Source organism: Scophthalmus maximus, chromosome 19, assembly GCF_022379125.1.
Source record: "Scophthalmus maximus strain ysfricsl-2021 chromosome 19, ASM2237912v1, whole genome shotgun sequence".
In the NCBI taxonomy this organism is placed as follows: domain Eukaryota; kingdom Metazoa; phylum Chordata; class Actinopteri; order Pleuronectiformes; family Scophthalmidae; genus Scophthalmus; species Scophthalmus maximus.
Genome location: NC_061533.1, coordinates 4236686 through 4252005, shown reverse-complemented (window position 1 = coordinate 4252005; position 15320 = coordinate 4236686). Strand labels below are relative to the sequence as shown.

Genomic DNA, 15320 nt, shown 5'->3' with positions numbered 1-15320 from the left:
CCGGAAATCACACGTTCTCTCTACTAGGCTGCAATTGCACGCGTTGCGACGTTGATCGTGAATTCTCGAACTTGAAAATGGGAAATGTTGCTGTAAAACACGTATTTGAACATGGTGTTTACATTCGGAAGTTCTCGCTCTTTCTTGCGACAGTCTGGTTTTTCAAAGGGAGCGTAGAAAGTGGTCCCCACGCCGTCGCAAACTCAAAGGCTCCTTTCCTTAAAGTGCCATCACACAACTCCAGGGGGTTTAAACATTGCGGGGTATATTGAGGCCAGACGCTGAAGCTTTTTTCTTCTTCTTCTTCTTCTTCTTCTTCTTCTTCTTCTTCCCCGTGTCTAATTGGACAACATTGCAAACATCCTCTGGTCGGTGTCCCTTTTCGTTTCATCCGCTCAAGGGAGCGGAACCACAATCCACCATGTGCACAGTGTAAACCGCTGACGAGAAACACACTCCCAGGACGGGGAGAAAAAAAACAAAAACCCGTTGCCACGGTCACGTTATTGTTTGACGCACAAAAGAAGATGGAGACCGCCCTTGACCTCACATTTCATTTCAGCAGATAAACATTTTGTGTTGCGAGTGAGAATGGTGTCCAACGCATCCATAGCGACGCAAGCGGGTTCCAGGTCGCAGAACGCATGAGGAGCATGTGTCTGTTTGCAGGTTTGTGGTTTCAGGATGTAAACAAGGCGAGGCCTTTGCACAGACGCCGCTGAAACACCACGTCGTTGCCGACGGTTGGTCGACCTCCCACTACCTCTCAGTCCCGGATGACATGAAGCTTCCATGCCGTCTTTTTTCTAAGGCTCAGTTCAGGGAGCATGACAGAGTCTGGCAACGGCGAAGACAAGTCGGATCACCGCCCGTCGTGTTTGAATTCGTCACATTTGCTGACAAATGTCAGCGAACTCGGTGAACTTGAGAAGCAAACGAACAAAGCCGTTCACCGGCCATGATGTAACAGAATAATCTCTGGTGGAGTTGGTCGACATCTTGATTCGCCTTTGTTGACGAGACGTGAGAAGATTGACGAAATCCATTATCAGGACTTCATCAACTTGTTCTTTTCTCAAAACGCCAATGTAAAGATGCTGATGTGCAGATCACATGCTGCAACGGTTCCTGGTCGGGGCCAGTAACTTCCTGGTTTCCTTCGCAAGTGTTCGCGGCTAAGAACAGTGCGTTGTTGTTCACTTTGGTTTGGCTCCTCCTTCCCCCGGACTCCAGTCTTTGTGCTAAGCTACGCTAACCAGCGATTAGCTCCAGCTACATATCAATCATACACAGACATGAGTGATATCAATTTTCTCATATACAAAAAAAGAAGTGAGCTAGCTTGATTAGTGTTCGCCCGCTGCTAGCATGCTTAGGAGTAGCGGTTGGAAGCTAAATCAGTTTTGCTTATGAGATGTTTGACCTTGTGGGGTTCAGACACGCCGAGGGGGGAGAGAACAAACGATGAATCACCGCGTCGAGAATTCATAATAAGACTGGGAGAGAAATATATGAGGAAACATCAATGCCAACCTCTGTGATATGAATTGCACATTCACAAGCAGGTACATATGCATATGCACACACACACACACACACACACACACACACACACACACACACACACACACACACACACACACACACGAGAACATTCAGAGATACCAAGTGTGTCTGAGACAGTATCTCTGCCACTATACGGAACAAGGAATGTAGGCTAACTTCATTCAAAGCTGAGCGCAAAAGTCATAGACGGGTACTGAATTTGTCATCTCATGCATATTGAACGATTCAAGGAGAGTGAGAAAGCACTGTACGTTGTTGTCACGGAATATTATGATGCTGTTAATCAGGAGCACAATGACAGTAAGAGACGAGAGGCAAGTCCGGGCCTGTTGTCCACCATTATGGGGTATTTTTAAAAAAAAAAGAAGACGTGTACACTGTACGCGTGTGGAGTCCGTGCGCCACCGCTGACGAGGCTTCAGACACAACCAGCGAATCCTCACGACGACGAAACCCCCACGTACACAGAGATTTCATCCCTCCTTTATCCTTTATCATCGCATCTGTGCATCGCTCAAGTTCCATAGTGGATGATAAGGAGGGGGAAAAATACACACACACACACACACACACACACACACACACACACACACACACACACACACACACACACACACCCCGAGCGTGGAGGAAAACGTGCCTTTTGAAGTCGTCTTTCTTCTCGGAACCAGCTTTGGCGTAACGCGGCCAGTTAAGAAGATCATTAAGCGTAATGGCTGGGGGGAGGATTGCGAGGCTTTATCGCTGATGGCGAGAACAAAGTTGCCGATGATCTGGGGGGATTGTGGCGCTGGATTTGACGGGAATTCCCAGGGCCTGCTGGAGCATTTCTCTTTGAAAGATTTTTCATCCGTACTAACAAGACAGGTGCTATCATACATCTACAGTCGGGGAGTAGCTGACTCGGGGTTTACACACTTGAGACTTTAAGGTGTGTGTGGGGGATTAAGTTCCCCTTTGACAGATTGTATCTGGCGACTTAAGGGGGTTCTCATCTGGACGGATGCCGTTATTGGCGGCGTAGCGTGCGAGGATAAATGAATGATTTCAAACAATGCTTTTGAAACCTGTAGCTAAAAAATTCAAGAGATGTTGTATCCATTCCCGTTTCCAGCTCCGTACTTGGTGAAATCAAAGGCCGCACAACAGTAAAACATGTGGCTGTGAATGGGACGTGACTGAAGGTTGGCAGGTCCTGGTCACTGTTTTGGTTAATACATGGAGATATACAGAGAGCAGTGAAGCCAGATCACATGAAAAATCGGTCGGTGTGTTGTGCGGGCCGCACTTTCCTTTAAAAAGGGAAAATAAACAACCAGCACAGAGCACAACTTTATCTTTCCCTGCCACGAAGAAGATGCAAATCTTTATTTACGAGGACCGTTTTATCTGTGCACAAGAAAAACGGGTCTGTGTCCTTTTCCAGTGGCAGAGATCCGAAGGGGGGAATGTTGTTTGAGGATCGTCGCCGCTAAGATGATTTAGAGGATGAGAATGAGCTTTGAAAATACCCCCCCCCCCCCCCCCCCCCCCTCCAGGCGAATAAAAAAAAAATGTCAGATGCCGACAAATCTATATTTGTTTTCTCCTCTCGCTCCGCTTTTGTCAGCGCCCTCCACTCTTTTGCATTTGAATCGCTCCCGATCGGGGAAAATCGCTTCCACCCGGTTCTCATGTTTACGAAAAACACTAAGTTTCCAAGAGCCTACAGTGAATTTATATTTGGTACAGGCCGTGCAGTGCATCTCGCTCCCCTGGCAGTGTGCCTCTCCACAAGCTTTCCACGGAGGTTTGTCTCTCCCCCCCCCCCCCCCCCCCACACTTTCCACAGTGCTGACTGATTGATTCGCTCTTTAATGGCTTCCTGTGTTGGGCATGGTATAGGATGAACATCTGTAAGGGTGGGTCGGGCCATGCCGGGGCTGCGTTGCTCTGCTACGCTCATCTGCGGCGTAGTAAAGTGAGGTATCTGCCTTTTTTCTGCGGCCTGGGAGAATGACGTGCGCCATTATAAAAAGAACTGACTCCAATGAAAAATGAGCCGCGGGTCCCAACGGCTGCCGGTTGCTGAGTGGATTACAGAGCCTCGGGGGATGAAGGTCGGCCTCTGATGTTGATGACTGAGAAATGGGGGGAGGGGGGGGGGGGACTAGTAGCCGGCCTGTGAGTGATAAAGTGATATTGTTAATGTCACCAGAAGTTTGTGTTAGTCCGCCACAGAAGCTGCGGGTTCGGCTCCGGGTCGCACAGTGGACGGCGGATTCTGCCTCGACTGGCCCCCGGCCAAAAGGTGGGCAGGGGAAGAAAGAAATGTCAGCTTTGCCTCGTATCTGAGTGAATCAGCCTTGTGAAATGTTCAATTGTGATCTTTGCCAAATCGTAGCGTTGAAGCAAAAGGCAGGAAAATTGGAAAACGTCGACACGTCGCGGCCAATTCGGTGGAAAAATTCCATTCAGGGAGTCCAGTTATGAAGAAATTTCATGCATCACATCGAAGACGTGTTAGAAAAATGCGGATCTCAGGCGATGTGAAATCATTACATCTTTTACACAGAGGGTTCAAATTGGTTTATCTCTAAAGTGTATAGCTATGCTGCACATTGATGTGTGAGAGCGGGTCACATCTTTCATTGGATTTTGACTTCGTGCCATGAGTTGATGTTCATTTCTTTTAGGATTGTTCTATGTTTGTAAAAAAAAAAAACCTGAATGTTAAAATATAAACAGGAGGATTTGAGGATTAGCTGACTTTGCTAAAAAAAACAAAAAAACAAACATCTCGCCAACGCCAAAGTGTTCCACGTCGCCGCTGACGAACCTCAACCACCAAACCCTGTTTGGGCAAACACCTTTAATCCCGAAATCAATCTTTGTTTCAACTTACGCCTTCCAAAATTTGGAGGCAACATCAGACGGCGCTGCTCCACCACGGGGCATTAAGGAGATAAGGGACAAAGCGCACCTGCAAAAGCTGGAGCCGACATGAAACAACAAAAGAAGAAGAAGAAGAAGAAGAAAATAGCGCACCCAAAACAAAAGGCTCATCCAAAAAGCCACTTCAGAAGCCTTTCTTCCTAATCCAGGGACGTAGCGCAGGGCTGCGAAATGAGGGGGGAAAAGTCCCGCGTGAGAGCAACAGGTCCGCACAGATTCCATTAGCATTTACTCGTGTTTGAATTTGACTGAACTAATTACGCCGGCTTGTTGGGATGATAAGCCGACGTCGGGGGCTGGAAACGGAGATGGAAAAAAAAACAAACTTCCACTTTCATCCACTCGCAATTAATCAGCATCTGACTCTGCAAACAGACCCAGGCAGCGTTTCGCTTGCGTGGCCCCTCTTGTGCGCACGCCGACACATGAGAGTGGGGGGGGGGGGGGGGGTTAGCGATCAGTAAGGAGAGAACACCCTGAGAACGAGTCCAATCTGAGCTCCGGGCCTCGGGAGGGCGACGCGCAAAAGAGGGGCCTACTCGTCCCTTTTTGTGAGGTCGCGAGGAGGCGTTGGATCGCCAGGTGGCGACGCGGCGGCGGCCGCATGCGATTGCGAATTCCTGCCCGTGGAGAACGGTCGTGTTTTATAAAAAAGGTCCCCGAGGTCCTTGAAGTCCCCGAGGTCCCTGAGGCGTGACAGGGCAGCAGCAGCGTCTGCGGGAGCTGGTAATGGATACGAGCGTTGCACAGCGGCTAGTTAGGCAACAGTGTTCAGATGCTAATGCTGCTGCTGCTGCAAAAAAACAACAACTTCAAAGCCTTCTAAAGCCAGCAGGACAGGTTATTTCAATTAGTCTCAAACAAGAGCCCTCCTTCTTCTTCTCCTCCTTCTTCTTCTTCTTCTTCTTCTTCTTCTTCTTCTTCCCCAGCGAGACCCCCAGCTATCACTCGCAGGGATCAGCCACAAGGGACCCTCTATCACTCTGCCTCCTCTTACCGCCCCTGGGGCTTTGTTTTTGGGAAAAAGGAGAAGTGAGTCAGGTTCAAAGTGGAAGAAGAAGGCCGCCGGGTAACGTGAGATGGCCGTCTGTCCGAGGGGGGGGGGGGTCTGCGCCAGACGATGCGTGCCTGCTGGCTCGGGGTGGGGGTGATCCTTAAGCACGCACACACGGACGCACAAGAACACACCAATACTCGACTCTGCAACACCATTCATTGTTTCCCCTCGCAGACCTTTTAATTAAAATGTTCAGATATCGCTCTCAGTCATCGCTTTCAGACACAGACACGTAACGATGGCAGTAAAAAAAACAATACAGGAATGTGTAGATATGGTGCAGAAGGTGATGCTTACGTAGCACTTGTGGACACTCGGCAGAGCCCTCCGTGTGAGTGAAGGGCGTGAACCAAAGACCGATCAGGTTCGCTTGCGCAACTGAAACACGAGTATGAAAACATCTGTGCTGATCGCAATGGTGATATCTCCCGTGTAGTATTTATGCAACTGTCTATCGGGCGAGGACCGGACGTTCAGTCATGCACAACGGGAATATAAAAACAACCACGGCTTTTTTTTCTTCTCCTTTCTCCCCCACCTTTAATTCAATACGCTCAATCCTCTATCCCGTGTGCCGATTACCACGAACTGGAGGTTTTCCAAACTAAACAAGGGGAAAAAACACGTGGCCGAAAGGCTGACGAGCGCCGGAGGTTTTCCTACGGGGTCAGCGGGTCGAGAGGAGATCGTCCGGCCCTAATGAACAACGCGACTTAGCATACGATTTCCGAACGCTCGTCTGAACATATCTGTCGCCGTGGGCCACGTAGAAGAAGGTTTCAGTGTGTCACCTGAGAAAGTGCAAGAATCAGGCGAGGGCATTTATTAAAATAGATCCATGATCCGAGAAAGGACCGCCGATGGTTTAGCAAGTCTGTTCTTGGGTCGCCGTCTGGTCCGGTTTCTCTTTTCTGTCTCTGGAAACACAAATGAAAGAAGACTCACTAAAACAAGTTTAAAAATTCAAGGATTAAAACAATCAAAAAGCAGCCAACTAATAATAATAATAACAATAATAACAATCATAAAAATAATACTAATAATAATAAAAAATTATGATAATAGAATACACTTTTCACCCCCGTTCCCTAAAATCGTAGATTCTTATCCTCACCTCCCCAAAGTTGTTTTGGGGAAATAGCCGAGTCCCGCCGCTCGATGGGGATTGAGTAAGTGAAGTAATGAGGAACGGTTCATTAATCAAACCTGACCGCGGGAAAACGGTCTGGTGTCCTTGCAGCGGGGCAGGGATCATTGTCAAACATCGGTTTTTAAAAACAGCACCTTAACTGTTTGAATTAATACGTGTGTTATTGACGGTGCACATAAAACAGCTGCACAAGGGGGACATAAAAGTTGGAGGACAGTTGTGCTAAACCCTCCAGGGATTTGAGGTAATACACCGTTAGTTACGGCCATTATATTTACTGTTATACACTGAAGGATTACAGGGGACCTACTATGCTTTAGCTTATTTTCTATGTTTTCTGTATTGAAGCTGATTTAAAAATAAATACGGACAGTAAAAATAATACCAAGCGATTGATGAAGGTCACAGCATATATATAGATATATCATTCAGTAGCTAACACGCTGTTGGGAACAACAACTTTTATAACATGGGACTTAAAAAGTCACCTCCCATTGTAATATGAATTGAATATAATAATTCCCTTGTGACATCAACCAAACTATGGTGCTAAAACTCTGTCTCTACTCAGACACCATTGATTCAAGAGATGAGAGGTCGACAAACTCGGCACAATAATCCTTGATTGATTTATTGATTCAATTACAAAATAATTTTTTCAAATTCTGAATGGTTAATTTGTAATGTCGTACTGTCCCGTTGCATTTTTTTTGTTAACCTTTTTGTTTTATGTGATCTTATCACTTTGCCAAACGCCCGTCTTCCCTCTCTCCTTCAATCAATTCTGAACCCCAGACAAACCCCCCCCGACCACCCTTCTCTGCCTTTTTGATGTGTCATAGAGCAGAAGTGGAGTAGACATGATGGTACACACACACACACACACACACACACACACACACACACACACACACACACACACACACACACACACACACACACACACACACACACACACACACACAGACAGACCCACATCTTATGGTGTAATGACTTTCTTACTGCTGTGGTGAGCTGCCAGGAGGCCTGTCGAAGCCTGCAGCGTAACCCTAGATGTGGAAAGTACCCCTGCAAGTCTGAGTCTGAGACGCAGGGAACTGAGGCACAGGAGGCCGTCGCTGCACTATCTACCTGCCATGCGTACACACACACACACACACACACACACACAAACACACGAAACCCAGACGTGATCTGAAACACAGTAAGACCCCCACTACTCCCTTCCTGCTAAGCTTCTGATGTTGAGGAGGAATCGTTGTCTGCACTTGTTGGTACGGGGAGTGTGTGTGTGTGTGTGTGTGTGTGTGTGTGTCTGATGGTGTTTGTGTGTTCATGCATGTCGGCAACACCACTCACACTCAAAGAATGTGTAAGATTTCATTTCAAACATTAAGGCTACTGTACGCAGAGTATGTTTCCCAACTGTGTGTGTGTGTGTGTGTGTGTGTGTGTTCTGGGTTCCCTACACTAGCATGTGCACCAGCATGTCTTGTCTGAGGCCTCAGCCACATCACCCTCCTCTCATCTGCAGACCCTCTGACACTCTTGCTGTCTTCTTACACCTGGCCTCCCGTGATCAAGGCTTCTAAGCGAGGACAGGTGTGCTCGCCTTCTTGCCCCCATGACTTGAAAACACGGCAATTTCCCCGCCTGCTTGCCCCCGAGTGCTGCTGGGAGCGGGGGGTGACTCTCAAGTTCCGACATCCATCTTATGGTGGGGGGGGGGGGGGGGGGGGGAAGCCCAGACGAAGTCTATGAGCCCATAAAACAGGCCTTTAATTTTCCCTGTATACGCCCCAGGAGCTAGTGCTCCCATTAGTCCCTTGTTTCCCTGGACTGCAATCATGAGTATGATCCCACAGGGTATATCTGGGTTTCTCCGGATTGTCAGATCAGACAGAGAAATTATGAGTAACGGCCATGAGGCCGGGACATCTTGGATATCAAACGGGGGCTGGTGGGATCCATTGCCTTTGTGCGTGCGCGTTTCTTTGTTGGTGCAGCACAAAGGTTTTGACTGGACTGGAAGGAAATGGGTGGGAGAGAAGACCTCTAGCTATAGATAACAAGTGCCTCCGGTTTTCAGCATATAATCTATATATATTCAAAGGCACAATGAAAGATATATGGGCGTAATATATCCGCAAACCTCCGACTTTCGCCACACACACACACACACACACACACACACACAAAAGCCACAGCTAGTGGAACGGTGAGAAAATGTTTGCACATGTTTACAAAACGTGTATTGCTTAAGAATCGCTTACTGCCCCCTTTAAAGTTACAATCCAAGATTTGCAGGAGATCAAATGTTTGGTTTGATGCTTTGGGATGTGCGTGATCAGAACTCCCCCACGACTGTATCCAAGCTCGTGCCATTATTATTATTATTATTCGTTTGCAGTGGTTTCAGGGAGACCAGTTGCTCCTCTGTTGCATTTCTGACAAAGAAGCTGCTCCAGGAGTTCACTGCCCCCAGAGGATTATGGGACCTGAAGTGTTAGACCACACGTGTTGTTACCAATTCAACCCTGACTGGAGGATTATTACCTTAAGTGACGTGCAGTGCAATGATTTGTAAAAAAAATCCCAAGCTAAACTACAGTAGAATGTTTCCAGAGTGATTAAGTCCAAACATTACTTTAATATGAACTTGTTTGGAAAAGAGAAACGGATTTCCCATCGCGCTCCATGGTGTGTGTGACCCACCTGTCTTGTTTCCTGTTGTGCAGTCTGATCATCACTCCCATCGTGACCAGTGCTGACACGGAACCGACGGCGCCAAGCGCGAACCGCACGTTGTCGTCTGAAACATCACGCCAACAACGCAGAGTTAGCGATCAATTTTCTACATCTTTCATATCTGGATCAATACGGCGTCAAAGGGCTGGTATTACACGTACAATGCACAAGGGGGGAAAAAAACTAAAACAAAGATCAAGCGACACCCGTGGTTCCTTTGAACCGTAGCCAGCGGAGGACTTTGAGTGGGCGCACCGAATTAAGGATGGGTGAAATAGTGATGGTGCAGCTACTGTAGGTGTGGCTGACATGTACCAATCCCTGTTCAGTCAGACACATCTAAGAAAATAAAGGATTAAGGTGCAAAAAAAACTGGCTAAACCACTTGAGGGTTTCGCTGTGGTGGCCACAGTGTAGCTGTAGAAACCATGTGGGTAACCACAACCATTTATTTCTGCAGGTTGAACAGTTGCCATTTTTCATTAATGTAACTAGGAGGCTAGCCAGCTAGTTGCAGTATTATTACTACTGCACTATTTCCACTGTTAATATTTCATGTAAATTCTTTATATTTGTTATGCTTAGTCTCTATATTTTTTGCAATTGTATATTTTACATTCATTTGTGTAGATATTGTATATATTTTCAAAGTGTGCTGTGTGAAACGTGCTGCTGTTACAGCGGAATTGCCCAACTTGGGATAAATAAAGTAACAATCTATCTATCTATCTATTAGGGGAAACAAACCAGGCTAGTGCCAAGCTGGCTATATCACTTTTTTATATATATATCTGGTTGGATTAATAGGCAAATTTGGGCAATCTTACAAATTACTGATCAACGACTGCTTAGTCACGAAATAGATTTTCTATCAGTTTTGCATCAAGTGCCTTGATTGGTTGTCATCGTCTGGCGGAAACTGGCCAAAAGCAAATACATTCATAAGGCAATTGCACATCACCCAATTCTACATTCAATATAATCCTAAAATGTATCGGTGCTTGACCTGTGATTGATCAAAGACCACATTTTACATCAATAAAGATTTTTTTTTTTTAATCTGTGAGCAGCACTCGATCCCTCTGTGGGTTTTTCCAGGAGGTCAAGCGCTGCTTTCTCACAAAGAGCCGTCGTGTTCTGCCAGAATATCCATTTTTCTAATTAGCAAAGGGATCAAGCAAAACAAAAAAATGATACGCTGGCTTCAAACAGACATAGTGAGTGGATGGACTGATGTAACCTCCATTCGCTGGGTTTTCCCAGATGTCGCCTTCACCTTGTTTGCACTTGCTCAGGAAATATCGCTATCAAATCGGAACATCTGAGACGCTCCTCGGGGTCTTTGGCAATTTCAGAGAAGCAATCCCGACTCCATTAGACCAGTTACACAGAATGCTGAGGCGGGAGTTAGTTATTTCTAAAGGGTTCACGTTATGGGGGAAGATATTTATCGACGCGTAGCGCGATTCCTCCGACGCGCGAACGCGTCAACATGTGTCAAGTGTGGCAGACGTTTGTCAGGCGAGCGCTGCAATGTCTGGTCGTTTTTTCAGAATGCCACCAGGTTTCTGAACCAATCGGTGCGGCCACACATGGTCAGGCCCTGGATGCGGCAGCACTGGCATCAAAACCGTTTGCTGGTGGCTGAAGCCTTCCCCAAAGCTATCTCGCACTCCACTGAACCGATCGTACCAAAGCTCCAGAGACTCGGGATCACTCGGTTTGGGCCGTTGTGTTTCCAGCGAGCGGGGGGGATTAACACATCACAGGGTCGGACTGAAAAAAGCTGAAGATAACGAAGTATGGAAAAAAAAAGAAGAAATTAAGGGTTGTTTTCTATAGAACAAACCCGGTGGTGGTGTATATCACGCCTCGCCATCATCTCCACTCGAGTTCAAGCAGACAGAAGGGATTTCATTTGAATTCAAACTAAAACTAAAATTCAGAAACTTGTAGTGTTCAGAATGTCATCACAACATCATCGTTCAATCCCCCCCCCATTTCTTTATCTCACAAAGAAATGGCAAACACAGACTGTTTTCATAACCCTCCCTATGCCCATACACCCTGAGCTACACTCTTATCACGCAAAGCAATTCTAAGATAGAGATGTTTTGGGTTTTTTTTAATCACAGAGCTGATATCATCTTAAAATAATTCTGTTGACTTCCCCCCCCCCCCCCCTGGTAACGGTGCGTCTCCATACAAAGCTACTGTTGTCATCTGATATGTGTCATCTCACGCCGTCTGACTTAATGCCATGCGTGGAAGTATTCGTGGAATTCAAACAGGCTCATCGGGCGGCAAACTTCATCGCACATTTCCTTCAGGTGCAAACTTCTGACAGGCCCGGTAGAAGCCAGCTGGAATACTTCTGCTCTCTTAACCTGCATTTGGATTCTACCCTCGGTCAAAGACTCCATGCCCAGACGCTCTCGGAGGAGTTCGTTGATATAAAGTCTGCGCGCAGCAGCATCAGCAGCAGCGGCTCTGGAAGACAAAGGAGTAGGACTCAACAGCTAGCTTTGATGAAAGGTGTGTGTGTGTGTGTGTGTGTGTGTGTGTGTGTGTGTGTGTGTGTGTGTCTGTCTGTCAGGGTTCGTACACACTTGTACCGATACGTTTCCATGACTTCTCCGTGTCCAAAACTCAGTCAAAAAATGCGGCGCTAATGTCTCACGAGTCTTGTGAGCAGCCGACTAGTCATTCAGACTCAGACCTCGCTTGTAATTCATGTTGCGACCTCACCACGGCACAGAAACAGCCCCCCCCCGCCATCAGATATGTCAATAATCTGTGCACAGGCACAGACTCGAAAGAAAAGCTTTCTCCTCCACCTCCGAACGATGGAACTACTAGTATTATAATACCACGAAAGGTGCGGTGATGATCACGCTATTGGTATGCATCTTGATGCTCATCCAAGGGGCCCTTGTTTTTCAGGAGCCGGCGACAAGGTGCATCCAAGCTCGCAAACTCTGTGATCTTCCACTTCTCAAGTCTCCCGTGGCCCCGTCTGCGCTTCGATCAAACACTCCAAGGACGTTCAGCCCGAACCGCCGCCCTCGCCCCTCGCATCCTTCCAGCAGAAGATATTAGCATTCATCATCACAAATACACCACACGACCCCCCCCCCCCCTGTCTGCAGCCTAAAGTGGTTGAAGGGCTCATTGGCAGGTACAGCAGCAGGTTTGTCATCCATCTCACATGTAGGTGGGGCCTTCATTGACGGGAGGCACATTCATACCGAGATCCACTTTTGATGGACGTGACTGTAATGTCACCTCTGCTGACAGGCACTGCTGTTTTCAAACAGCGGCTCATTAAGGTGACCCCCGGGAGAACAAGTCAAACCGGATGCTGCGGCGTCTGTTTTTCCAGCAGCGCGTCGTTCATCTCGACTACGACGACAATTCCGTGGCCGTTCCAGGCAACGCGTCATGCTGCAGTAATGCCTGCCGGGGGTGGGGGTGGGGGGCAGAGATCAGCCAGGGCCGCTCTTCGCTAAAGTCTGTGTTGAGCATTGTTTGTATGGCCGGCGGTCACATTTGAGTGGCCCAGGTATAGCAGCTCGTGCAACACCTGCCCGCGAAGCACCTAGGGTCATGTCGACAGTTGTTGGCGCTGATTTGCGTAATGAGGGCGTCATGAGGATGAAGTAACTAAAAAAGGCCCTGCTTTGACACACGACACGGCTGCAGGCCGGACGTTCGCATGAAGGCGACGCAAAAACAAACAGAGGTCGGCGTGAACGTGACACAGAAACGTGGCGCGGGAAAAGGACTCTGGCCAGCCGAGGCAGCCCGAGGAGCAGAACGTACCCTAAAATAGGGGGCCGCTTACTCACTGACGCACACGGACGTGGTTTGGGTGTGAAAAGTGGCGACACGGATCAGAAAGCTGTACTTTGCAATTTCCGATCGGTCGGCCTCTCCACAGCAGGCTCCAAAAACACCGCAGACCCTCTTTTCCCACCCACGCAAGACTTCATGTCAAACGGTACGGAGAGGAGAGTCTCCGGACGAGAGCCCAAAACTTTGGCAGGCGCTGCGAGAGGCTTTTTGCCCACGACGAGCCGACGGCGGAAGGAGACGACGACCGCCGCTGCAACTTGTCACCTGCAAAGACAGAACACGAAGGTGTGACGGAATGTCATCGGTATCTGGATATGAAGTGACAACTTCCTTAAACACATTCAGATCACCTGTACATTTACTCGGATGCTTTCTCAGCTTCCAGTCTGATGCTAGAATAATTCCGCAGAAATCAGATCAGCAGGCGCTGTTCCAAGATCAGAGGTGTGTCGTGCATTGTATTAGAGCTGCAACTAACGTTTAGTTTCATTATCGATTTAATCTGTCGATTATTTTCTCGACTAATCGATTAGTTGTTTGGTCCATTAAAATGTCATAAAATGGTGAAAAATGTTGATCGTGTTTCCCAAAACCTGGGATGACCAAAGATATTTAGTTTACTGTCACAGAGGGGCAAAGAACCAGAAAATATTCAATTAGATATCCAATTAAGAACCTGAAATCATAGAATTTTTTCTTTTTTTTTCGATTAATCGATTATGAAAATAGTTGGCCGTTAATTTAGCAGTCAATTATGAATTGATAATCGATGAACTGTTGCAGCTCTAGATTGTATGAGAATAAGTGACCTTAGCAACACAGCCAGACAGCGTGTCTCTGTAAGAGGGAAGCAAAATGAAAAATGAAAAAGAAAGAACTAAATAAATCACCTGGCTTCATATAAAAAAAACATCTTCTACACAGCTCTGCGCTGGATAATCGAGTTATGAAAACTGGTAAATTGGCCATAATGAAATAGTGGGGGATCGATTGTGTCCAGCTGTGACCCCGGCCATTTGTTTTCCACGGGCCTCCAAATCTGACATATGAGGTCCATTCATCCCTGATCGCTATCGCGAGGAAGTCTCTGTTTGCATGGTTAACAAGGAAAGACTGGGGGAGGGAGTGTGGTGACGCCATGAAGAGGATGAAAGTCAAGTCAAGGGGGGGGGGGGGTTTCGTTTCGCCGCTTCCTCTCGCTTCACTTTATCTGAAAGGTGGATGAAGAAAAAAAAGGCCTTTTAAGGTGCCACTAAGCGATCAAAGATCTAATTGAATCGAATCTTTATGTCATCGCAATAAAGATGACGATCTACAGAGTCGATAGCCGTTGTTTTTCGAGGATTTTCTTAAAAACTGCACGCAGGGACAAGAGGAGGAATTAGAACCTGCACCGTCACCGTCAACGGTTCAGTGGGAAACACTGCCACCCGATGGCAACGGCCGGCCACTACACCCGAGAGTTCACAGTCGGGGTGATGAATGAAACCATTAGCGGGAGCCAGGTGGTTCCAATTTTTTACAAACACAAAGCCAAGCTAAGCTGAAGCAGGTTCAGAAGTTTACAGCTCTGCAGCTAATGGGGGCAGCGTGAACAGCCCCCCGAGGGCCGTGACCATCTTTGCTTTTTCAAAGGGACTGAATGAGGAGAGGGTTTTTATAATAGTCCCCTCTCAGTTTTTCCCCCTGGAGGATGCATGAGGATCACACTGAACGTACAACGTGCGGGGAGTTTATTTGTGTAGCGTCTTTTCTAGAGCAATAACAGCAAACTGTTTCACAAGGGAATAAAATGAGAAGAAAACCTATGTAAGGAACCTCACACAGTGATGAGAATGATGGAAGACAAAACCAGAAAACGTTCATTCAATCGATTATATTTTTAACAACGCACGAGACTCAACTTTCATTAGAGTTAACATTTTTGAAAATAAGTATTCACAGAGAACTCTTTTTACAGAGAGTTCATTGTTGTGGTTATAATGTTGCTGCGAGAAGGGACTAATTTAA

The 15320-nt window shown here is 47.1% G+C and overlaps 1 protein-coding gene across 4 annotated transcripts in view; it reads right to left on the bottom strand.

Annotated features, from left to right (window-relative positions):
• susd2 (sushi domain containing 2) overlaps positions 1–15320 on the bottom strand; it is a 30937-nt gene that overhangs the window by 4384 nt on the left and 11233 nt on the right. For 2 of the 4 annotated variants that reach the window (XM_035640144.2, XM_035640146.2), the window contains one exon: positions 9423–9519. In XM_035640144.2, coding sequence (XP_035496037.2) covers positions 9423–9519 — 97 coding nt within the window. Of the gene's footprint in view, positions 1–5711; positions 6475–9422; positions 9520–11842; positions 11946–15320 lie in introns of those variants that run through there. The other 2 variants (XR_004794568.2, XM_035640145.2) reach the window with 2 other exon arrangements.